This window comes from Aspergillus versicolor (genome assembly GCF_001890125.1).
Source record: "Aspergillus versicolor CBS 583.65 unplaced genomic scaffold ASPVEscaffold_2, whole genome shotgun sequence".
Classification (NCBI taxonomy): domain Eukaryota; kingdom Fungi; phylum Ascomycota; class Eurotiomycetes; order Eurotiales; family Aspergillaceae; genus Aspergillus; species Aspergillus versicolor.
This window is the reverse complement of record NW_024467525.1, coordinates 4,084,893-4,108,270: the sequence shown is the minus strand read 5'-3', so window position 1 is coordinate 4,108,270 and position 23,378 is coordinate 4,084,893. Positions and strand designations below refer to the sequence as shown.

At 51.5% G+C, this 23,378-nt stretch overlaps 6 protein-coding genes across 6 annotated transcripts; 3 read left to right on the top strand and 3 right to left on the bottom strand.

Moving 5' to 3' along the window:
* Positions 1–188: 188 nt before the first annotated feature.
* On the top strand, positions 189–3,742 carry amdX (putative C2H2 transcription factor (AmdX); the record flags this gene model as incomplete). The annotated part of the gene is made up of 2 exons (XM_040809869.1): positions 189–3,603; positions 3,654–3,742. The coding sequence occupies 2 exons, from the start codon at positions 189–191 to the stop codon at positions 3,740–3,742; spliced, it is 3,504 nt and encodes a 1,167-aa protein (XP_040665153.1).
* Positions 3,743–4,812: 1,070 nt separating this feature from the next.
* On the bottom strand, positions 4,813–7,634 carry ASPVEDRAFT_125338 (uncharacterized protein; the record flags this gene model as incomplete). The annotated part of the gene is made up of 2 exons (XM_040806263.1): positions 4,813–7,416; positions 7,470–7,634. The coding sequence occupies 2 exons, from the start codon at positions 7,632–7,634 to the stop codon at positions 4,813–4,815; spliced, it is 2,769 nt and encodes a 922-aa protein (XP_040665152.1).
* Positions 7,635–8,032: 398 nt separating this feature from the next.
* On the top strand, positions 8,033–14,664 carry mvp1 (sorting nexin Mvp1; the record flags this gene model as incomplete). The annotated part of the gene is made up of 9 exons (XM_040814387.1): positions 8,033–8,084; positions 8,134–10,826; positions 10,877–11,537; positions 11,929–11,933; positions 12,211–12,757; positions 12,813–13,556; positions 13,615–13,757; positions 13,808–14,401; positions 14,455–14,664. The coding sequence occupies 9 exons, from the start codon at positions 8,033–8,035 to the stop codon at positions 14,662–14,664; spliced, it is 5,649 nt and encodes a 1,882-aa protein (XP_040665151.1).
* Positions 14,665–15,222: 558 nt separating this feature from the next.
* ASPVEDRAFT_69808 (uncharacterized protein) lies at positions 15,223–16,006 on the bottom strand (the record flags this gene model as incomplete). The annotated part of the gene is made up of 2 exons (XM_040816039.1): positions 15,223–15,436; positions 15,550–16,006. 2 exons carry the CDS (start codon positions 16,004–16,006, stop codon positions 15,297–15,299), a joined length of 597 nt encoding a protein of 198 aa, XP_040665150.1. The 3' UTR covers positions 15,223–15,296.
* A 47-nt stretch (positions 16,007–16,053) lies between these two features.
* ASPVEDRAFT_511423 (Na+/H+ antiporter Nha1) lies at positions 16,054–19,673 on the top strand. The gene has a single exon (XM_040814427.1). The coding sequence runs from the start codon at positions 16,351–16,353 to the stop codon at positions 19,510–19,512; it is 3,162 nt and encodes a 1,053-aa protein (XP_040665149.1). The 5' UTR covers positions 16,054–16,350; the 3' UTR covers positions 19,513–19,673.
* On the bottom strand, positions 19,556–21,456 carry ASPVEDRAFT_50850 (uncharacterized protein; the record flags this gene model as incomplete). The annotated part of the gene is made up of 3 exons (XM_040814386.1): positions 19,556–19,627; positions 19,796–20,912; positions 20,981–21,456. The coding sequence occupies 3 exons, from the start codon at positions 21,454–21,456 to the stop codon at positions 19,556–19,558; spliced, it is 1,665 nt and encodes a 554-aa protein (XP_040665148.1).
* Between the last annotated feature and the right edge of the window lie 1,922 nt (positions 21,457–23,378).

Genomic DNA, 23,378 nt, shown 5'->3' with positions numbered 1-23,378 from the left:
GTGAAATACAAAGAACCGCCGCCCTATCCACATCGTCTCTGTTAAAGCCAGCCTGCAAGCTGGCCCTCACTTCCCACCATATTTCTACGGAGATAGCATGTTAATAGGCCCGATGGTGGACCAAAGCCTGGGCACCAGCCCAAAACTGGAGGACCTCTCCAGCATTTCGGAGATGCCTGGAGACGTCAATGGTGCGTGCTCTAAGAAGGGAACACTCACTCAAGCGACATATTAACGATGCAGCAGTATCCAAGGACAACTCGAAGAAGGATTCAGTTGCCAATCCGGCCAACATACCTCCCCCCAAGACTGATAAGCCGCGTCCCCACGGCTGTACAACATGCGGTCGGTCATTCGCCCGACTAGAACATCTCAAGCGCCATGAGCGTTCACACACAAAGGAGAAACCGTTCGAGTGCCCCGATTGTTCACGTTGCTTCGCACGTCGAGACCTTCTTCTCAGACATCAGCAGAAGCTTCATATGGCAACAACTCCATCTTCGCGGCCTAGAAATGCTCGAAGGGAAAGCACAGGTGCTGCTGGTGCGGGAGCAAATCGTGTGCGCAAGAACTCGATAGCGAGCAACTCGAGTAATATGCGCCCGCGCGCGAACACGATCAGCCACATCGACGGAGCTGGGCTTGGGCTCGTCGGCAATGCGAACCCGGCTCCTGGACCGACCGGCCATCCTGGTCATGCCTATCACCCCAGCCTCGGTTCGTCTGTGGGTTCAGGAATCGACTATCGGGGCTATTCTGCGACCCATCAACCTCCGGTAAATGGCCTCACGAAGCTTGAGACGCATGGACTGCCTATGGAAATTTCCGGGGGGCTCCGGACGGCGCCGGTATATGGCAGCTTCGAGTTCAACATTCCAGAGTACATCGGTCACGGCAGCACCATCAATCCAGCTCAGCTCCACTTTGGGGGTTCCCCGCAACACTACGGGAATGACGCCCCCTCCTCTCCATATGGTACCCACCATATGCCTCAAGCCAACGATGCCATTATGGAGGACGAGTACCAGTTTGAGTATGATTGGATGCAGAGATTCGACCCGTCACTGCCACTGGGTAAGAACAATGAATCTGCCATTGATGAGTCCTCACCCTCGGCTATGAGCACCGGCAGTCAGAGTGGAATCAGCGAGCCTATGATGGATGGGTCAAACCAGTTCTCAATGCCCTCCGTGGGCTGGCAGAACCAGTTTCCACCCCATCCGGCGACGTCCGCGAGTCAGTTCGCCGACTATAGCTCAACTACTTTTAATGATCTAGGCATTCCACCTGAGACGGTCTCTCCCAAGTCCCTGATGGCTCAAAACCCTTTTGCTGAGGCATATGCCACTCCCCCGTCCATGACTTCCGTGGGCCAGCCTATGCTGGGGGCACATTCGCAGAGCAGTATGTTTTCATCCTCCATGGCAACAAGCGGAGAATCTCCTAATCCTCTCAACCTACCTTTCGCGAATAGTGCCCTACGAACTCACCATGCCCCAGCCTCAACCGATACCTTTACAGACTCCACACGACGGGCTTTATTAGCCAGCATGGCACAACCCACAGGCTTCAACCACCGCAAGTTCTCTCAGCCGGCAACCGGAATGATTCAATGTCGCGATCTTTACTCCCGTTCTTCTTCTTTCAGCTTGAACTCCGCTAGTCAACTACCGAGCACAGCAGACATGCAGCGATTTATCTCCGCATACATCACCTATTTCCATCCTCATTTACCTTTCCTACATATACCCACCTTAAATTTCCAGGCACCCGAGTACACCAATAATCTGCGCACCCCGAGCGGCCATCTTAATCTCAGCTCCACTGGTGTGGCCGGTGGTGGAGGCTGCTTGATCCTCTCCATGGCAGCCATTGGTGCCCTTTACGAATTTGACACCGCATCTTCAAAAGATCTCTTCGAAGCCTCCAAGAAGATGATTCAACTTTATCTCGAAGAGCGCCGGAAGGCTGATATGTCAACGGCTGTTTCTCGTTCCGCCAATGCACGCGATAATTCTGTGCACAACACCCCACTTTGGCTGGTGCAGGCGATGCTACTCAACGTTATTTATGGCCATACTTGTGGTGACAAGACTTCTGCAGATATTGCAAGTACTCACTGCGCGGCCCTTGTTAGTCTTGCGCGTGCGGCTGAATTAACGCGCCACATTGACGCGAAAGATCTTCCACAAGACCACCTGAACGCTGGCTTTGCTGGTGGAAGTGACGCGCCGAGACAAGACTCGGAATCGGACGCCTGGAATCAAGCTTCGTTCGGTCCACCAAAAGAGAAGAAAGATTGGCTGGACTGGAAAATTGTAGAGGAACGGAAACGGACAGTATATGCGATTTTCGGCGCCTCATGTTTTCTGGTATCCGCGTACAACCACGCACCTGCTTTGACCAATTCCGAGATCCGTCTGGACCTTCCCTGTGAAGAGGATGTCTGGGCTGCAGAATCGCCCCAAGCCTGGAAGAAAATGGGTGGTCACCTTGCCTCGAAGAAGAACGTTGCCTTCTCTTCCGCGCTGACAATGTTACTGACTGCTGGTCGGCGAGCACAAAGTTCTGGCCCCGGTATTACCGCCGAGGACCCAAAAAGCGGCGACCTTGCACCCAGTTCTTTTGGCTGCTTCGTGTTGATTTACGCTATACACAACTACATCTGGGAAACTCGCCAGCGCCATATGGGTCGGCAATGGACTACAAGAGAGACGGATGCTATGCGAGCCCACATCGAACCTGCTCTACGGGCATGGCAAACGGCGTGGTCTACGAATCCTCAGCACAGCCTAGAGCGACCGAATCCCTGGGGGGCTGGCCCTCTCTCCGCCGATAGCATTCCTCTATTAGATCTTGCTTATGTTCGGCTTTATGTTGATCTCGGGCGCTGCAAGGAGGCGTTTTGGCAGCGCGACTGGAATGCCATGGCTGATGAACTAGCTCGTGGAACGGATATGGACAATGCTCCAGACGGGATCCCTTCAGATGTTTTGGATCCGTCAATCACAGAAGACGTAATGCAGATGAATGTCCGGCGTGACTCAATAGCCGACCTTGGCGTGGGAGAGCTTGCTATATCACAAACCCCTACGCAAGAGCGACCGATGCACCCGCTATTAGGTGTATACCGGCCTGGACAGACCAAACGCGAAAAACTTCTACGCAGAGCTGCGTGTTACGCCGCAGATTCATTCGCCATGTCTAATCACCTAGGCAACACTTTTGCCGATTTCACCTGCCGGGAACTCCCTCTCCAAAGCGCAATGTGTACCTTTGACTGCGCCGAAGTTCTCGCTGAATGGGTCACAACGGTTCAAGAACGTGTAGGGTCGTATCTAGGAATCCTAGGTCGGGATGAGGTTGATTTTGCACAAGCCGTCCAGAGCATGCTTCTTGAAGATGAAGACTGCAAGCTTTTGGAAAAAGTCGGTGGTATAATTTCCAGCATTGAAGAAAAAATGCAAAAGGATGTGCACAACAGTACGGCTGTAGCTGGAATGAACCTCTTACAACGACTGTCAGGAAATACGGAGGGAGGTTACGGCTGTAAGATACTACTTACTACGGCCAGCCTTCTCGACAGGGCGTCCGTATGGCCAGGTGAGACTATCTTACCCCAAACCGCAGGAGCTACTACTAACAGACTTCAGTGATGAAAATTATGGCTCGATCCCTCGAGTCCCAAGCTATGCGGTTGAAAGAACGCGCGGAGCATTCAATCATTGCCGCAAATCATTGATCTGCCAAGTCGCGGTTTCCGTACGTCAAGTCCAACTGCTCGAGCCCCCGAGTTCGTCGACTAGTGTCACATGAGCCCTTATTATTGACCGCGACGAGGCGCATCCATTTTGACGGTTAGCTTCCCGGGACCCTTTGGCGTACGCCTTGCTGGGGAGTCACGCCTGGAGGCCGGCATTTAAAATATTTGGTTGCACAAATGAATCAAAAATACCTCCTGTCATATCTTGCGGTGATTCACTCTTCCAAGTGAACTTAACACCAGCCTTCTTGCTAGACACCTAGCAATCACCAATTCTACCCACCTCCATTTCTCACCCCTCTTCTACATGCAGGATTTACGATCGACATCCGATGCCATTTCATTCCATTTGCGATGACTGCGAATTTGTTATATTTATGAGAATGACCTGTACCATTTCCCGCTACTATACATTGGTGTTGCGTGACTTGAATTCGATTATGCGCCATGACATGACCACCCTAACCATTGGACGATTTTGTTCTACGAATTTGTGCCTTTCCTCTTCAAACCTACTTGTTATGTTTTGTTTCATTCTAATTGTTTCCCTACTATGTCTTGTTTTGTTTTTCCTACCGCATGTGCATTATGGTCGAAGACTTACGCTTATGTTTATTCTATGCCTCCGTCGCATGTATCTTTAACTTTTGCTTTTCCGGGAATAGGTGGATTTGGAGGATTCGGAGCATCCCTTTCCATGAGCAAGGACAAGAGAAAGGATGACAGACGGACCACGGATGTTCCCTCTGTGATGCTGCAATGTGATGTGATGTGATATGCTGGAGACGACGATTGATATATTATACATCCATACATAGATATCTATATACCACCAAACCCTGTACATACTAAGTGAATACCAATAGTTCCCGTCGATTCTACCTTCTCTAGTTTCAGTTTTCACGCCGTAGTAATCTTAGCAAGAACACCATAAATGCACCATTGATTCTACTTTTTTATACTAAATACAAACATACAATGCATGCCCTATCCTATTTACCAAAGAATGAGGAAAGTGGAAATTCCATCAGAAGTATGTTCTGGTCAAATTAAACAACCAACCGCTCAAATGTATACTTCCCAACCGCCTTGCGTCTCAAATAGCCCATCTCACGTTTGCTCCGCTGCACAACCTGTCCGGTCCCCTTAAGCACCTTCGTCCGACTAACTCCCTTATCAGCCTTGAGCGACAGCGGCAGCAGTTTCCCACTTGCGTCGCCACCCTCGCCGTCAGCGTCGGCATCATGCGCACCAAATACAAGGAGGTCTGCGCCGTTGAGCTTTTCGTGGCGAACAGCTGTGGATGTTGTTGCAGGGAGTTTGGAAGCTTCGTCTGTGGCCGTGGTTGTATTGGTGAGGACGCGGGAGTCCACGCTCTTCGCGTACCGAAGGTATTCACGTAGGAACCCAGTTAGGAGAGACGCTTCTTCAACGCCGGCCAGGGCGGCCGAGACCTCGGATTTCATCTCGGCAATGAGCGCGATGTCGCGCAGGCTGGCTGCTTCTTCGGGGTCTGAGGATGCGGCGGCGGTGTTGTAGTCCGCTGGGGAGATGGATACCCATCCTGACGGGCCAATGGCGTCGACAGCGGCATTGAGGAGGGCGATTATCGTTTGGAGAGGGAGAAGGGGGGATGTGAGAGCCGGTGAGATGGGGGTGGGAGGGGTTTCGGTGAACCGAGTTGTGTGGCCGCCTGTTGCGAGGGAGAGGCGGAGGTGGTGGATTGTTGAGATGAGGTCAGTTCGGGTGAGGGAGGCACGGAGGGAGGTTGTTGTAGTTTGGTGGGGGTGCGCGTTGAGTTTGAGGAGACAGGAGTTCACGCCGGTGAAGATGGTTTGGATGGATGCGGTTGAGGATGAGGGTGACGCTTGGGAGAGTTCAGTAGTTTCTTCGCCGTTTGTTAGGGCTTTCGGTGATTCGTCTTCCTCGGTGGAGATAACGCTTGAGCGAGCGAGGGTCAGGAAAATCTTCAACGCGTGGGAAAGCTCGTCTGCACTAAACGCAGCGGCGGGGCCTTGAAGTACACTGATCAAGCGCTGGAGCGAAGGGTCGGAGTCTTGCAAGGCCTTGGTGAAGGTGCCGATTGGGAGTTGAGGGAGGATACGCGGCTTGTGGGCACGGCGTAAGGCGGCTTCAACGTTGCCGGGGTATAGGAGTCCCAAGCTGATAAGCCATTCGCATGTCTGTGTCGGCCAAATAGTGACAGACAGGTTAATGGACGACGATGCAGAAAGCTTGTCGATGTTGCCATCACTCGCTACGGAGAAGATGAGAGATATTAAGAAAAGGGCCGTCTCCGTGTTGACATATTGACCAGGCGAAGGAAAAGGTTGAGAATCCCCAGTACCGCAATAAGCCTGAACAGCACGGTCAAATCCATGGCCGTCTTTGTTCTTCGCGCATTGGCGAACCTCACGCGAGAACTTGTTCCACTTTTCGATGTCCTCAGATGAATCGAGGCCCAAAGCTGCGGTTTCGTTGGAACGGTGCTTCTTGGACACGCCTTCCCAATGTGATGCGGATCCAATACCGCGGCCAATGGCATCGATCAGCAGACCGTCTCGAGACCGCTTGCCTGGTATGCCAGAAATGCTTTGGGACGAGCCGAGGTCAAACGCAAGCAAAGAGTTACCCTTTGTGGCGACTACTAGGTCAAGTTTCGCAAAATAATTTATGAATGTGGTACGTGCACTGTTGGTAGCCGTTGATGGAAGGTCCTCGGTCACGATGCTGCGTTGGATAGACTTATATTGCGTATCGTACAGGGCGATCATGGACTTTCCGGCCCCGATAACGGTCTGAGGGGAAATACGCATGACGGACGAAAAGTCCTCGGCGTCGAGAATAAATTTAGACGTTGTGGCAGGCGTGTATTGGGAGAGGTCAAAGTTGACGAAGCCCTTCTCGAAGGACAAGTTCAACCCTGCAGAGCCGCAATGGAACTGCCAATTCATATTGTCACAAGAAATCCTTTCCCCGCCGATATTTGGAAGGTTAATTGTCATAAGATGCCTCATCTGTTGGCTTTCGTCGAGATTTCGGCCTGGGACTTGAGCAGGTATTGAGAATGCCTGGATCCTAACTTCACTTAGACTGATTTGTTCAGCTCCAGCGGGGTACGAAACGAGCAGCAATATTGAGGGGTCGTCGCCTCCCGAGATCAGAGAGTCCCCAGCTGCGAGGGAGACAAGGTCCGGTCGTCGCTTAAGTAGGGATTTCTTAGCGTCATCAAACTCCAGGAGAAAACACCCGTGAACTTCGTAATCCGCGCCCTGAGCGATTGCGCTATGTCGTTGGCTCCATCGCTGAGATTCTAAATCGGGAGACAGCCGGCGTACACGGCCATCCCGATGAATGGCCAAAACGTCAAACGAATCCGTGTTCTCGTCTTCGGTATCCAACCCCGGAACAATGCCAACAAAAATCGTCGGGCTCTTCGAATCGTCCACGGTGTAGGTCGAGGAAGAAATGACGGGTGCACTAGTTCCACCCGCGCCACTCTCTTCAGTAAACGCCTTGATATCTTTTTTCACTGCAACGAACGTCTGTCTCTTAACACCATTGGCGAGCTTCCTGCGCAACGAGCATGGCGGGCAAGAAAACGACGATTTCGGAGAAACTGCGTACGAGGTGACCAATTTGGGGTTTTGAATCTGTATTGACATTTAGCATTTGATTATTTGACTCATCACAACAGCACACATACGTTGTACAGATTAACAGCTTCACCATCGACAGCGACAGCAACCTCATATCTCTTGCGCTTCTTTGCATTGGCCAGGCTGTAGACCTCACTGATGTGAGTCTTGCCCGTCGAGGCATGCAGCGGGCGCGGTAATTGCGCCAGCACAGACGGCGGTTGCAAATCCATGGCGAGCGAAGTTGGATGGGCAAACTATGGCAACCAGAGCACTGTTGTCGCTGCTCTGCAGAAATCCATTCTGGGCCGCATCTCGAAAAATTTCCGGCCATTCAATATTCCGGGCCGATACTATCTAGAAGCGGACTAGCGTTGCACCAGTCCCCATTAGGTATAGTATGTATACTGACCGTAAATGACGTACGGCCAAGGTGAGGCTTGGCGGTCGTCGATACGCGCTTCTGCGCGTCAACTTTCGTGTCTCAATTATGCCCATCTCGACTTCAACGGCCAACTTTGCCGGCATTCGAGCTCTAGCGCAACCAAACTCCTTCGATGCCCTGTTTTGATCCCTTCTCCCTGGCTATTTTTAGGCGATGAGCGTTCGCTCTTTCGTGGGCACATAACCAATGGCCATGGGGCAAACAGAAGAGCGCGCAATACATCCGTTCTTCAGAAAAGGTCATTATGACTTCTCAAGTTGTGTATGGACAAGTGCTTATCGATGCAGACTTCGGAGTACCGACACTCCCGCCACCCGTTGATAATGGCCTTCTTCCTACCGATTTACACGCGTGCAACGGATCACCTGTCTCACAAGCACCCTCCGTAGCTGCCGCCCTTGACCACGACCCCAATGCAGAACGAAGAAAAAGACGGAGAACGGATACGAATTCCGCAGATATTTCGGCCGACGATATTACAACGACACCCAATAACTTCGATGAATCCGCTGGAGGTGAAATTGCAGCTCCCCCTGTGCAAACGCAGGGCAGCTGTATCTCAACCCAGGTTCCCGCTCCGTCAGAGCAAGGACGACAACAGCAGCCATTGGCTATCAATGCAACCCCTACGCCTGGTGAATCAGACCAAAAGAAACAGAAAGTGATCAAGCTAAACTCGAATGGGAAGCTTCTCATTTCTCCGGTAGCCGACAGGTTTACCGATAAGTCAAAAATGAAGGGCAACAAGCGTGGGAAAACAGGTTTGAAGCATACAGAGAGTCCGAAGAGCAAGCTTGTGGTCATCAAGTATATAAATAAGGAGGGGCTATCGGAAAGCCTGGGCCAGCAAATTAGCGAAATCATCAATGGGCAACGAAAGCATATTGCTTCCAGTCGCGCTCCTCCTCCTCCTCCGGCCAATTTCGTATCGAAACTTGCTCCCAAGCAGCCAGCCAAGCCAACGCATCCATTTTTTATGAAGAAACCTCCACACAAGACAGATATCTCATCTCAGCAAATACAATGTCAAAACCCGATCACAACCCCTTCCGAGGACGGATCGGCGATCATGACTGAGCGACCTCCTTCACGGCCGATTTCGATGCCTCTCCTTTCTTTCAAACATGCGTTTTCGAAAGTGCCAGAACCTATGCACCCACTTTGGCCTCCGCTCGGCCTAACCCATGTTCGAGATCTTAGCGATCTTAGCGACCAACTCTGTTCACAAGACGACGTAAATTCTTATGAAACGGACCGTAGGAAGTCAAAGGCACCTGCTGTTCAGGTAAATGACGAAGATAGTGTGCTTTCGTCTATTATGCGCTCCACTCGAGTTGCTAATTCTGTTTTGAGGCTTCCATCTAAACAAATCATCAGTGGGCGAGCTTTGCAAGCCGAAATGGCTAAACGGCTGACAGCACAGCGCGGTGCTTCCGATTCAGATATGGTGTCATCTCATGGCCCCTTCCATCCAGCAATTTCTAAGCTATATGCATCTCTTCCAACAGCAACTGCTGCATTTGATCGTGGAGAGTATGAGGCGCAGGCCTGGACGCAAAAGTATGCGCCGGCTTCTGCACAACAAGTTCTCTGCGCAACTAAGGAAGCGCTTATGCTTCGTGACTGGCTTAAGCACCTAATTGTCTCAAGCGTTGAAACGGGCAGTTCGTCGAAGGAGAAGGACAAGGCGAAACGTAAAGAAGAGAATAGGCGCAAAAGACGGAAGAAGTCGGACAAGCTAGAAGGCTTCATAGTTTCCAGTGACGACGAGGCTTCTGAGATGGGTGAAATTTCCGGATCCGACGATGAATTAGCTGGCGATGTGACTGTCTCGAGCAAACGAACCGTCATTCGTACTGGGGATCTCACGCTCAATCTGAAATCTAATGAACAAGGCCGTATGACAAATGCCATCCTTCTGAGCGGCCCTCCAGGGTGTGGGAAAACAGCATCTGTCTACGCAGTGGCGAAAGAGATGGATTTTGAGGTTTTTGAAATCAATGCAGGCCAGCGTCGCAGTGCAAAAGACATCCTGGATCGGATCGGTGACATGACTCGAAACCACCTGGTCCATAATACACATGACAATGGAAGTCCCATGGGTAGCCGGGCTTCCACTGCTGATCCGGAGACCGGCGGGCTAGAAACAGGAAAACAGAACAAGCTGATGGGCTTCTTGAGGCCTAACTCAGCTACCACAACAGGCAACAAACCTAAGGCAATAGCTCCCACGAAGGGGGTTGACATGAAACAAGGCCGAACTCAAAAACAGTCGCTAATCCTTTTAGAGGAAGCGGACATCTTATTTGAAGAAGACAAACAGTTCTGGTCTGGGGTTCTTACTCTCATAAAGCAGTCGAAGCGTCCGATAATTATAACCTGCAATGATGAGAATCTCGTACCCCTCGACGACATGTCCTTCCATGCAATACTGCGGTACAGAGCCCCTTCACAGAAATTGGCTGTCAACTATCTTCTTCTAGTGGCTGCAAACGAAGGCCACCTCCTCAAGCGAACAGTGGTTGAGAAGCTCTATCTGAGCACTGGTTATGACCTTAGGCGATCTATTACGGAACTGAACTACTGGTGTCAAATGGCCGTTGGTAGCGAGAAATCTGGTATTGATTGGATTATCGACCGGTGGCCGCAAGGCAGAGACCTTGATTCAAATGGCGACAAGCTGCGGGTGCTTAGCGAAAATACATACGATGACTGCATGGGCTGGTTCAGCCGCGATGTTATGACCAGCACTGGTTTAACGACCGAGGCCGAGCTTCGGCAGGAAGCACTCCATTGGTGGCAATTGAGCCTACAGGAGGCTGATAGTATGGAGGATATACAGCGCCAACCTTCTCCAGAGATTAGCCCAAGCGCTTCAAAACTTGAGATACTCGAATGTTTGCGTTTCCAATCTGACTATATGGAATCACGGAGTGTACTGGACCTTTTTGCTGCCACTTCCTCTCTCGATGCAGGGAAGGTGAGTCTTACATCTATATTTGTATCCTTGCACGAAACTAACTTCCACAGGACGCAGTTGACACGTCTGTATCTCCAATGTCCGAAAAACAAAAACTCAATTATGCCGAAGGCTACCGGTTACTACAAGCCGACCATATCCCCGATTATACAACGCTAACCGCGGAAGTCGGGAGTACCTGGGAGGCTCTTCTCGGGAGAGTATTCCGGCAGAGTAGAGAAGCGGAGTTACAAGAAACACTGGAAAATAAGGCGTTGGCGGCCGTTTCCAAGCCAAAAGCATCTCAACATCCACAGCAAGAGATTCTGGAGGCGCTGGCGCCAGCCATGAAACCAGATTGCGGAGATCGCCCAGCGAATGGAGGTACAGAGCTTTCATTCGAGCATGGCCAAAGATCAATCGCTGAAGACCTCTCACCGTATATTCGAGCAATAGTGGCGTTTGATCTCCGCCTTGAACAATACCGCCGGGAACTTACTCGCCTTTTTTCTGGTGATGAGAGGGGTACGAAGCGAATGCGCACAACTCGCGCTAGTCGAGCGGCGCTTGAGGGTGGCAATAAGGCAGAGACACGGAAGGAGAGATGGTTCTCTCCTGCTGTGAACGTTCATAGAGTAATGGCTACGGGCAAAACAGAGTGGCAGGATCTGCTGGTCCAGAACGGCTATTTCACTGTGCCCGTGGCGAAGGAGCAAGCAAGCCGAGAGGATAGCGAGCCTAGCTCTGGGAGCGCAACTGATGGGTCTATATAGCATGACATGACATTATACATCCGTATATGAGTGTAGTTACAAATATCATAACGCTGATGAGGAAACTTCAGAAGTAGCCCTTGAAGGTCATTTCACCACGTTAATTTCCATGAGATGTTCTTTAAATTATATATTTGACAGTTATTTATCCGGGTGATATATATAAATACTAGCTGCTTGTTGGGGCCAAGTCTCCGCAATGGGGAAATCCATGGTTTCCAATTCGACCAAGTAGTGTAAAGAGGAGTTCTGGGTTATAGACGCATCATCCCAAGACTATCCAAACAAATTCCAATATATAAATTAGAACCATCAATGTTTAGTTAGTTAGCTAGGAGGTTTCCGACCAGCATTGGTGCGAGTGATATTTGGACAAGGCCAAGACTGACTAGCTCCGCGGTGAGCAGCCCAGCAACAATCCAACTCGGACATCGACATCATCCCCTCAACCGCTCGCGTCACCTCGTTCTGATCATCGCAGGGAAAGCAGGTCCTCTTTCCCAGGCGCCCATTATCCTTTATTATTGTTGCTGATAATTGCGCTTGTCCTCAATTTACGAAGAAATTATTATTCCTGCCCAAGCCAAGCTTGTAGGCCATTCGTTGCCTGTCTCTTATCTCCTCCGATCGAGCTCCGCATCTTCCCTCCTTCTTTCGCAACTCATCGATTGTCCTCTATGTCCTTGTTCGGAACGTCGCCGGACGATTCTTCGGCGGCTGATTCAGCTCAGAGATCCAGGACTTCCCTCTTCGCCGACGAGCCTTCATTCGGTGCTGGCAGTGCCAACTTCGGCGGCTCCTCCCTCTTCGCTGATGACGACGGTGTAGCTTCGCCGTGGAATAGCAACACTGGCAAGCGGACATCCAAGCAACAGCTCGTCAAGACTCTGCTGCCCGATTCAGATGCCCCCGAAAGCTACATTGATGCGTATGACCTTGTATTGAGTGCGGGGGAAAGAGCGGGCACCGGCGCTGGCTTAACGTCCGTTCGAGAACTGTTGTCTGGCAGCGGAATCTCTGCCACGGATCAAGCCAAAATCTTGAACCTTGTTTTAGCGGGAGATACGGGTAGATCAAACGGGCTGGGTCGCGGCGAATTTAATGTTCTGCTTGCCCTAATAGGACTCGCGCAGGAAGGCGAAGACCTCACTTTCGACGCAGTGGACGATCGTCGTAAGAGTATGATCTCCCTGCTCTGCACGCACAATAGTGATAGAAGTTAACAGGATTACAGAACTACCCACGCCGACAAGCTCATACTTGGACGCTTTACGTACAAAACAAGAGCCTGCCATGTCCGCTCCTTCGAATGAACGCCCTACTACTCCTCCTGCGCCCTCCGCACCCTTCCCAGAACCAACCTCCGCCCAATCACGCCGGGCCAGAAGAGAGTCTATTGGTGGCCTCGAAGCAGATCCATGGGGAAGCCCCCAACTACATCGTGGCCATGCTCATGCTCAAACGGAACATGAGCACAGCACCTTGAACGGCTATGGAAGCGTCCGGTCGGCAACGAATGCTTGGTCAAAGGCAAGTGACGGGGGCAATCCCGCTGAGCACTCCAATCCGAACCGCACCAATGGTCGACCCGAGGTTCATTCTTCCAATAGCGCCGAGTTTGGATGGGGAGATCACTTTGCGCATTCACCAGACGGCGGTGGTCTTGGGGGTCCATCACGGCCTGGACTGGGAGATTTCGGACGGTCTGGAAGTGATCACGGCGAGTCGAACCCCGGTCGACGCTCGTTGAACATTGGACAGGTTACGTCACCTCATCTCAAAGAGATGGTGACAGTGACGCTGCTCCAGGAGAAGGAAGGGATGTTCATGTTTCAGCATCGTAATTACGAGGTTAAGTCGGCACGTAGGGGGAGCACGGTGGTTAGACGATACAGCGATTTTGTCTGGCTTCTTGATTGTCTTCACAAACGATACCCATTCCGTCAGCTACCTTTACTTCCGCCAAAACGTATTGCAGGTAAGTCAAAACAAGGCTTGTCAAAAGCTCTCCTCTTAAACTTACTCACTCTTTGAAGTAAATGGCACTCACCTCGCAGCGGATTCAACTTCATTTCTCGAAAAGCGCCGGCGTGGCCTCGTACGATTTACCAACTCCCTTGTTCAACATCCTGTTCTCAGCCAAGAACAGCTTGTTATCATGTTTTTAACAGTTCCTACGGTATGTGCTTGTTTAATTTTGCGTGGATCCGCCGCTAAACCCATGGATAGGAACTCTCGGTTTGGCGTAAACAAGCGACGATATCTGTACAAGACGAGTTTGCTGGTCGCGTTTTGCCACCAGACCTAGAGGACTCCTTACCATCTACTCTCATAGACACTTTTGATACGGTGAGGAGTGGCGTTAAACGATCGGCGGAAGTCTACATCAACCTCTGCACACTTCTTGAACGGCTGGCCAAACGCAATGAGGGACTTGCCGCGGATCACCTGCGCTTCTCACTCGCATTGCAGTCCCTCACTGAGATGACGCGCGACACATACGCGGTTGATACCAATGACGTGCCTCTGCTAAATGAAGGTATCAAGGCGACGGCGAGACACTTGTCTGCCAGCCAAAGCTTGCTAGAGGATGAGGCACGGGCATGGGAAGATGGGATGTTGGAAGACCTGAAACGCCAACGGGACAACCTTGTGAGTGTGCGGGAGATGTTTGACCGGCGGGATCGGTATGCACGCAACAACATCCCGCAGTTGGAGCGACGAATCGAAACCAATGAGCGAAAGCTCCAGGATTTACGAGCAAAGCCCCAGGGAACGGTCAAGCCGGGGGAGATAGAGAAGGTCGAGGAATCAATCTTCAAGGTATATCTCATTTTATGAGCTTTTCTCGATTATTATACTGACAGGTTCGGTAGGACAAAGAGTCGATTGTGCAACAACATGCGCGCGGGGTATTCATCAAAGAGTGCATCCGTGACGAGCTGGTCTATTTCCAACAGACCCAATATCACATCAGCCGGCTGCATCAGGATTGGAGTCAAGAGCGGGTCAAGTATTCCGAGCTGCAGGCTGACAATTGGCGGTCGCTGGGAGACCAGGTGGAAGGGATGCCGCTGGGAGACTGAGGGAGACTGGCCTGCGATGCTGGTATGAGGGATGAGGGATTTATTGTATCCAATATTGCTTTTTTTTGCACTTGCGTTTAGGATGTTTGCTGTTTATTGGTGTGTGCAAGTGTCTTCCTGTTGTTCGTTTAGCCGAAGATATAGTCTCCATTTACTACTATCTCATGCGGGATGCATGTGCGTTTTCTGACATCTCATGTGACCAGTATATCCGCTCCGGTTCGCCATAAGAGTTGGGTAGTTTGGGCTCAATCGTTCTGCAGATGGAGGATTTGCTGCAGGGAAAGCGTTGCCATTGTGTCGGCGAGTCGGGACAAAAAATCGGGCTCGGAGACAGCGAGTTTCCCGATCGAGTCAAAAGGTCCCCCGTGCCAGGCACTACAGGGCAGCCAAGCGTCCCAGCTGGGCCTAGTGGCTTGTCGGACCCGTTTTACAGCGGGTCAGTCTCCAATTTTTCACCAATAATGATGCTGCGGCGATCTTGGCAGCCTTGCAAGGCTGGGCGCAAGCAAGTCCACAGCATAACTTCAGTCTGGCCCAGCAAGGGATGCCCTGGGTGCCAGCCCAGAACTTCAGACTGGTAGGGAGATGACAGATCGGTAACATGTGTAGCTCCATGTGGCACGCCGATTTCAGGAACCCGGAACTGCACGAGGGGATTGCATAATGATCTGGATCGCCATAAACATGGTGTGCTGCATGGGCCTCGGAGATACGTCACTCAGCTTCGACTGGGCGCGGCCTGGGTGTTCGCTGGGAGGCGACTTCCGACCTTTTCATGCGTTAAACTAGTGCAGATGCAATTATACATGAGGGGTATTCCTGCTGAATGGAATTACTGAGAATACAGAGTAAAATCTCTGTGAATTAGTGATGCCTGCTCACAGAGAGAGGATCTGCCAAGCCAGGCTGCGTGGTTCCGACCGAGACTGAGAGCGGCGAGCCGTCTCCGGTCTTGACCTTCACTTCCTCTCCTCTCCTCTCCATCCCAGGCCCCAGAAAAATAAGCAATCGTGCTGCCTCCTCCCTTCTCATTCGCCAGCGAAAAGTCTTGTCCAAGACGCCATGCTCCTCTCTGGCTGGGTCTCGCGCTCGATCTTGGTCTTGGCCCTCGCTTCGTAATTTTTCGGACCTGCCTCCCCGTCTCCCTGCTGCCCAGACTCTCCTCTTTCTTGTCCTCCTCTTGTCCTGGTCTTGTCCTGGTCTTGTCTCCTCTTAACCTCCTCTTAACCCGTCTTAACTCCTCTTGTCCTTTGTTTTTCTCCATCTTCGTGCGTTTGTACTTTTTCATTAGCCCGGAGACCGGTTCCGACTTGTTTGCAGGAGTCTTTGAGCTTTGCATCTTGGTACGTCCTTGGCTGCGATCGCCGCCCTTTCACCTCCTGTCTTCTGCCCTAAGGCGCCTCCAGGAATATCCCTCCACCTTTCTTTACTGACTGTTTCTCTACTCTAGGAATTTCATACCCCGACCCTTGTCTCCTCTGCCGGATCCCTCCGCGACCAAAGCATGCCATCATCCCTACTCTCTTAAATTCCGTGGCGATACTTGTTCGATTGTGATGATCCGGCTGGAACCTGACTTTTACACGCTCAAATTCTGCTAAAGGGACCTCGGCGACAGGTTCAGGAACTAAGGGTACGCTTGAATACTTCAGCGCGGCGTACGTGCTATAAATTGTTGTCGCCATGGCGTGGGATCATTTGGATATCGATAAGCCCCACCTGGCGTACATGATTCTGGGAGGCTTCACGGGGTTGTTTATGCTTTGCTCTCTCTTTGTCAAGGAGAAGCTTTACATTGGCGAGGCTACTGTGGCTACCATATGTGGTATCATCTTTGGTCCTCATGCTGCAAACCTCTTCGACCCTAACTCTTGGGGAAACGTTGATAAAATTACTCTGGAGTGCTCACGCATTGTTCTAGTCGTGCAATGTTTTGCCGTGGGTGTCGAATTGCCAAAGGCTTATATGGAACGCCATTGGAAATCGGTCACTCTTTTGCTCCTCCCTGTTATGACGTGGGGCTGGCTCATTACCAGTCTCTTCGTTTGGTGGTTGATCGAGCCACTCACCTGGCTAGAGGCTCTCGTTTGCGCTGCATGTATCACTGCCACTGACCCTGTCCTGGCGTCCTCTGTCGTCGGTAAGGGTAAATTCGCCAAACGTGTGCCGAGGCATTTGCGTGACCTTCTATCTGCTGAATCGGGCTGTAACGACGGGATGGCCTTCCCGTTTATCTACCTATCCTACTATATTCTACACTACCGCCCGGATGCTAACGCTGTCGCGCTTCATTGGATTTGCATTACCATTCTGTACGAGTGTGTATTTGGCGCTATATTCGGTTTCACAATTGGATATGCCGCTCGTCAGTCGATCAGGTTCGCCGAGCGTAAGCAGCTAATCGATCGTGAGAGTTTCCTCGTGTTCTATTTTGTGCTGGCACTCTTCTGCGCGGGCTCCGGTAGTCTTCTCGGTCTCGATGACCTACTGATCGGTTTCGCCGCCGGTGTCGGCTTCAGTAACGACGGCTGGTTTACGGAAAAAACTGAAGAATCCCATGTCTCGAACGTCATTGACCTACTGCTCAACTTGGCTTACTTCGTATACCTTGGAGCCATTGTTCCCTGGGAAGACTTCAACAATGCTGCCCTTGGCCTAGATGTCTGGAGACTCGTGGTCATAGCTCTCCTAGTCATCTTTTTCCGCCGCATTCCTATCATGCTGATTCTGAAACCCATCATTCCCGATGTGAAAACATGGCGTGAGGCGCTCTTTGCAGGTCATTTTGGACCTATAGGTGTCGGTGCGATTTTCGCCTGTATCTTGGCCAGAGCCGAATTGGAAACCGGCACTACGCAGCCAGAAACGGAGGCCGAAATTTCTAACCCTGCAACTCACAACTACAATGTTGTGCAAATTATCTGGCCGCTGACAACTTTTATGGTCATTTCCTCAATCTTGGTTCATGGCTCATCCATCGCTGTCTTCACCTTAGGGAAACGCATCAACACTCTTTCAATCACCCTGTCGTACACGCAGGCTAACGAAGAAGGTCCATCTTGGATGAACCGTCTACCCCGTGTTCAATCTTTGGCTAAGGGTTCAATGTCCTTCCGCAAGACTGACTCTGAAGGCTCGTTAGACGAGCCCGAGTACCCCCCTGGAACTCTACCGCCAATCGGCCTTCCTGGTAATTTCCTACGTCGCCAACAGGAGGATGATTCTAGCTCCGCCGTCGGCAAGGTGTCCAGCCGCAGAGCGCGCAGACGCCGCAGAAAGGCCGAGGGCGCGGGTGGCCCGATCAGTCAATCTGCTATCGCACCTATGCGAGCCTCAGAGGTCGAGTCCGAAGATGCTGAAAAGGCACTCGGCGACTCCGAATCTACTCCTTCACCTAAGTTACACGCAATGCGGGAGGCGACAGTCAACGTTTTCGTAGAGGGTTCCGATCTTATCTTTGAAGACAAGGATGGCAATGTTCTCAAGACAGAGCATGTCGGCCACATGTCGACTGAGGAACAGCAACGTCACCTAGAAGGGGAACGGTCAAAGTTGAAGCTCGAATTCCAGCGATCACCTGATGTAACCAAGCCGGAGAGCCCAGAAGAGCAACCTACCGCAGGGGAACAGCTTGAACAGACCGTTGGTGAAAAGACTGACCATCCCATTCAGAAGAGTCGTGGCAAGTTTGGACGGTGGTTTGGCCTCGGCAAGGGGCGAGCTGCTGAGGCTGAGAAGACGAGTGACGAGAAGGCTGCCGAGAAGCAGTCTACTTCTGCCCCTCCCGCGGGTAAGGGCCGCTCTGCTCACGCATATCAGTTCGGTAACACCATCATTGTCGAAGATGAGGATGGTGAGGTGATCAAGAAATACTCTATTCCGTCAGGCAGCAAGCCGGAGCCAAAGGGAACTGCGCCTGTCCGAAGAGGTTTGACCCGCATGGGGACCTGGTTCGGAATGGAAGAAGAAGGCGAAACGGCTGAGGCTGGAAAGGCTGGAAAGAAAACACCAGCAAATGAGTGGATGGCTGACGATGGTCTTCGATTCACCCTTGCAAACGACGATGAGGTCGGCAAGCGTGGCGTTGAGCACAAGGGACAACGCATGACGAAGCAACAATTTGCTGAACAGATTCGGGGACTTGGCCCGAAGGCGCGTCAGAGTGTAGTTGAAGATTCAGACGTCCCTGAACGCGTGAAGGACTTTGCACGCGGTGAGGCCAAGGAGGCAGAGAGACTGGAACGCCGTGCGTCCGCTCCTGGCGCTTCAGGTGCTGCGCGTACGCAACCTCATGATGATATTGAGTCCGTGAGCAGTGTTAGCGACGGAGAGTCCGATTCCGAAGAATCGCCTGGAGGTGGCAACGTTGCCGACACGCTTGCCCGCATTGCTGCGGGCACCGCTGCTGAGGAGCGACGCCAGGATCTGAGCCCTGAAGCCACATCCCGCCAAGCGGTTCCTCGCGAGCGAAGAGACTCCGAAGACGACGGCACTGCAAGAGTTCCCCCATCCCAGCTCCGCCAGGCCGCTGGAGTTGCACGCCCAGCGCAAGAAGCCGACTTGGATGACACTGGGGAGACTCCAGCGGAACGCCGACGTCGTCTAGCCGCTCTGGGTGTATCTAACTCGGACTCTGAAGACTCGGACGACGATGCCGTTGAAGACAGTGAGGACGACGGCGAAATGCGTCATGTCCCCGGCAAGGTCTCGTTTGCTGATGGGACAAAGCTCTCTGGAGGCAACACGTACGACCGTGAAGGTAACGGGCCAGGCCCGTCCCGATCACGATCCAGCCGTAACAGCAGTTCGATCTCGTGGGGTGGAGAGAAAGGTCGTGACAGTTAGGTGTCTGAATAAAAAAAGGCTTTTGCGAAATACTTTGTTTGATTCAGTTTGGATGGCTATTGTATACAGCACATATTCTAGACACTGTAGAGGCTGCTTGGCTTTTTGTAGATACCTATTTCATCGTTATTTGCAATAAATCAGTTACTTTCCACTTCTTCTGGTATAATTATGACACCGTAAATCAAAGCTTTGATAGTCTTGATCTGAGCCTGTCTTCTTCCCTCAGGATTGCCGGCCGGCCAGTGTGTTCGTTCACTGCAAGTGCTGCAACAGTCTCCACGAAGTGTTCTTCATTTGTTGAATGTTCAGTGAATCCAGGTCGCATCATTCTCCCCGACACAACAGCGAGAACTTGTTCAGCTTCCGACAACCCAGGGGATTTGCTTCCTCTCCACGCAACGTGTGTATCTGGTCTCACCAGCACCAAATCTCGCTCCCAGATCTCTCTCGCGTGTTCTTCATTCCTGAGCACAACGTACTTCATGGGGAATCCCATCCTCTTCGCTACATCTAACAGAGTCCTCGCCTCCCCTGCCTCTTCATAATCGGCAACAAAATGCACCAGTGTCCACTCCCGCCCAAACAGATCATAAATACTCGTCACACCATCTCTCAGGAACACATGCGGCGCCCGACTTCCCGGCCATGTACTCGGACAATACCTCTTCACATCCCAATCGCGACTCGGCGACCCGTCAGGCCAAATACACGGCGAATGCTCATAGCGCAGGTCAAGTTCAATCCCACGATCCAGTGTCTCTGGTCCAGAAATATCCAGATAGTTCTTGAGCAAGTGCCTCACCTCCTTCCCCTCCTCCGACTCACTATCCAACGCAGCCCAATTCTTCTGGTACAGCTCTGCAAGCCCAACATGCTCCCTGAGATGCCGATAAGACCGCCGCAGCGCCCGCATCATCATCGGTCGTCTCTCAATACCATATGCTTTCAGGAGTAACTCCCCTCCATACCCCTTCGTCACAGCCGCTAACCTCCAGCCTAGATCGATTGCGTCCACGATCCCACTATTAAGCCCATACCCACCATGAGGCGGACTTCTGTGCGCTGCATCGCCGGCTAGAAACACCCGCCCGCCATCCGTGCAATATTTCTCTGCAATTCCGAAGTTCGGCTGCCACTCGCTGTGCACTAGAACCTCGTCAATGGTTATCCGCCATGGTCCGTTGTACCCGCCTAGCACGCGCTGGATGACTTCGCGAGGGTCAAGTGTGCGGCTGCTTTCTCCCTCAGAGAGGGGGTAGTGCGCTGTGAATGTATCCTTCCCATCTTGGTCTATCACGAACCCTCCAGTGGCGAGAAAGGCGTGCCAGAAGCGCCCGAAACGGAGGGTTGAGGCGAGTTGTTTGGAGCGGAAATGGACGAGATAAAGACGGACGGGTCTATCTCAGTCATCAGTATCTAGGAGACGAGGCGAGGATAGAGGAGAGGAGGGGAGGGGAATACATACACCTGTCCACCAACCATGCGAATCTTAGCTTCCCTCCTCACGGTACTCCGACCCCCATCACAACCAACAAGATACCTTGCAGTCACAACATGCTCTCGTCCCTGGAGATCAACGAACCTTGTCTTCACTCGGTCTCCCTCCTCAACAAGCCCAACAAACTTCCACTCACTCTGAAAACTTATCATATTACTCTGCAAGGCAACTGTCCTCATCCAGCTCTCAAACACAATCTGCGAACACCTCTGCCCAGGCTCAACAGGCTGGCTCCCATCATTGGCCCTTCTGATATCCCTCCTCTGGTCTTCCACACTGCCCACCCGCCACGACCCAATCATCTTCCCAGCAGGCGCCAGGGACGTAACGAATATACTATCAAACTTCTCCTCTGCCGAGACCGCGCCCTCCAGCGCTCGGTACTGGTCCGCGAGCCCTAGGAACCGCAAAATCTCCATGCTTCGAGAATTCGTCAGGTCCATCTTTGGGTACTGCGTTGTTGCATGTGTGGGGCTTTGCTCGATTAACATGCTGGGGATGTTTAGGCGGGAGAGCATGTAGGCGAGGAGCATGCCGACGGGGCCAGCTCCTACGATGAGGATTGGGGGGGATATATCTGTCCCTGTAGTGGCATTCGGCCCGGGGCCTGGGCCTGAACCCGAGCTTGAATGTTCAAGGGCCATTTTCTTCTATGTTTAGGGTTTGGATATGGATTCGAATCTGAGACTTTCGTATTCGGGATTTCAGGAACGTAAGGATCACACGACTAAGAACGACGTTGGAGCTTCGAGTTGGAATTTATATCATGTCCATTGAGGACCGATTAGTTAGGGCAGTTAGTCTAGTAGCATGCCCAAGCTCCCCATTATGATATGTCAGAGAAATATGGTCATACCAATAACGAAGCTCTCCATAATCGTACCATTTATTGAAAACGCCAATAGCATATCGTTCTCCAACTCGTTCTCCTCCAGACAGTCATCCAATGGATCTGGTATCTCAGTAGTAAGTCCTGGCCAGGTAGGAATTAAACTCAGTCCTAATGCGACCCCTCTCCACTATTACAGTCTACTGGATTTGGCTTTCTTTGTATGCGTGCAGCGCCGCGACGATCGCCCCAAGGGTCTGACTCGAGCACGAGTATCAAAGTTTCAAGAAGGGCTCCTTTACGGAGAAGCTTTCTTTCATCTTCCTTAAAATCGCAAATGGTGCGCTACTAGTGCCCAGCGCCCACGCTGGTGATCGATTCACGCCACTGATTGCCGACTAATAGGTATCCACTTCATTCAGACGAACTGGTTCTGAACATCAGTGTACGGAGTAGATCGGAATTGGCTTCAGGGATCTGGAATTTCAGCTTTGTTTGACTCCTTCTCAGCTGATTAGTGCTGCCATCTTTGGTGTTGCCAACAGTGTGGGACTTCACATGCATTGGTACCAATGTCAATTCAAGACAACCAACCGCTGGTCTGTCTGGTGTTAATCTTGGATAGCATGTCCACTCGTATGCAAACATCACCGTCTCGTCCCCTTCAAGCATGCATTGGTGGAGCAATTTCCTCTCCACCCACGAGCGGTCCCTCTCAGACCCAGCCCATGCGCTTCAAACAAGCAGTAGCTCTACTCTTAGTAGCGCTCCACGAGGATCAGACAGTATGCACAAAGGACTTCTATCCCGTTCAGTTAGCTTTCATCCCAAAATATTTCCAATGAAGTGAAGATCTCTGACGGGAAGTTGAAGGATTACCGATATGAATCGATACGAAAATGAAGGGAAATGATGTGGCACTGGATCACCGAATCATCTACAAAGTACCTAGTGCTATCCTGTCATGTCAAGAACTACTGCCCATCACGTAGCTGACCTAAGGCATTCAGTGGCCATGGATGGTTACTCTATTTCTGAATAAGGCCGGAATTGGAGTTCTGGAATCATAAGCAGGTATAGCGGATTGATTGGATATCTTCTGTTTAAGGGGTAACCCGAGCCTGACCGTCAGTTGAGAGGCAAACGCCAAGATACGGATAATATAAGATATTTAAAATAAGAAAGTACAATGTAGCATCATGTCCCGTCCTAGAGGGCCCCTTCCCTTTAAGTATAACTTAGCATGGAAGGTACGACTATATTTCCTCCGGGTTAGGAAGGAGCCATGGGTCCCGTACCCGGGCTCCTTCCTTGAGTTCCAATAGATTTGGGTGTCCCCTTTAAAGAAGGCACGATAGTGCGACTGGAAAAATGGCCTTGGAAACTTGTAAAGTTTGGCTACGATAGAAGTGAAAGACTAGAAATTCGAACTAGTCTAAAAGTCTTTTGGATATGCGGTATCTAGATGACAGTCATGCTAATGGTTTCGTTTCATATTTTCCCTTTCCAATTCCTTGCAACGCCAGACACCAGCGC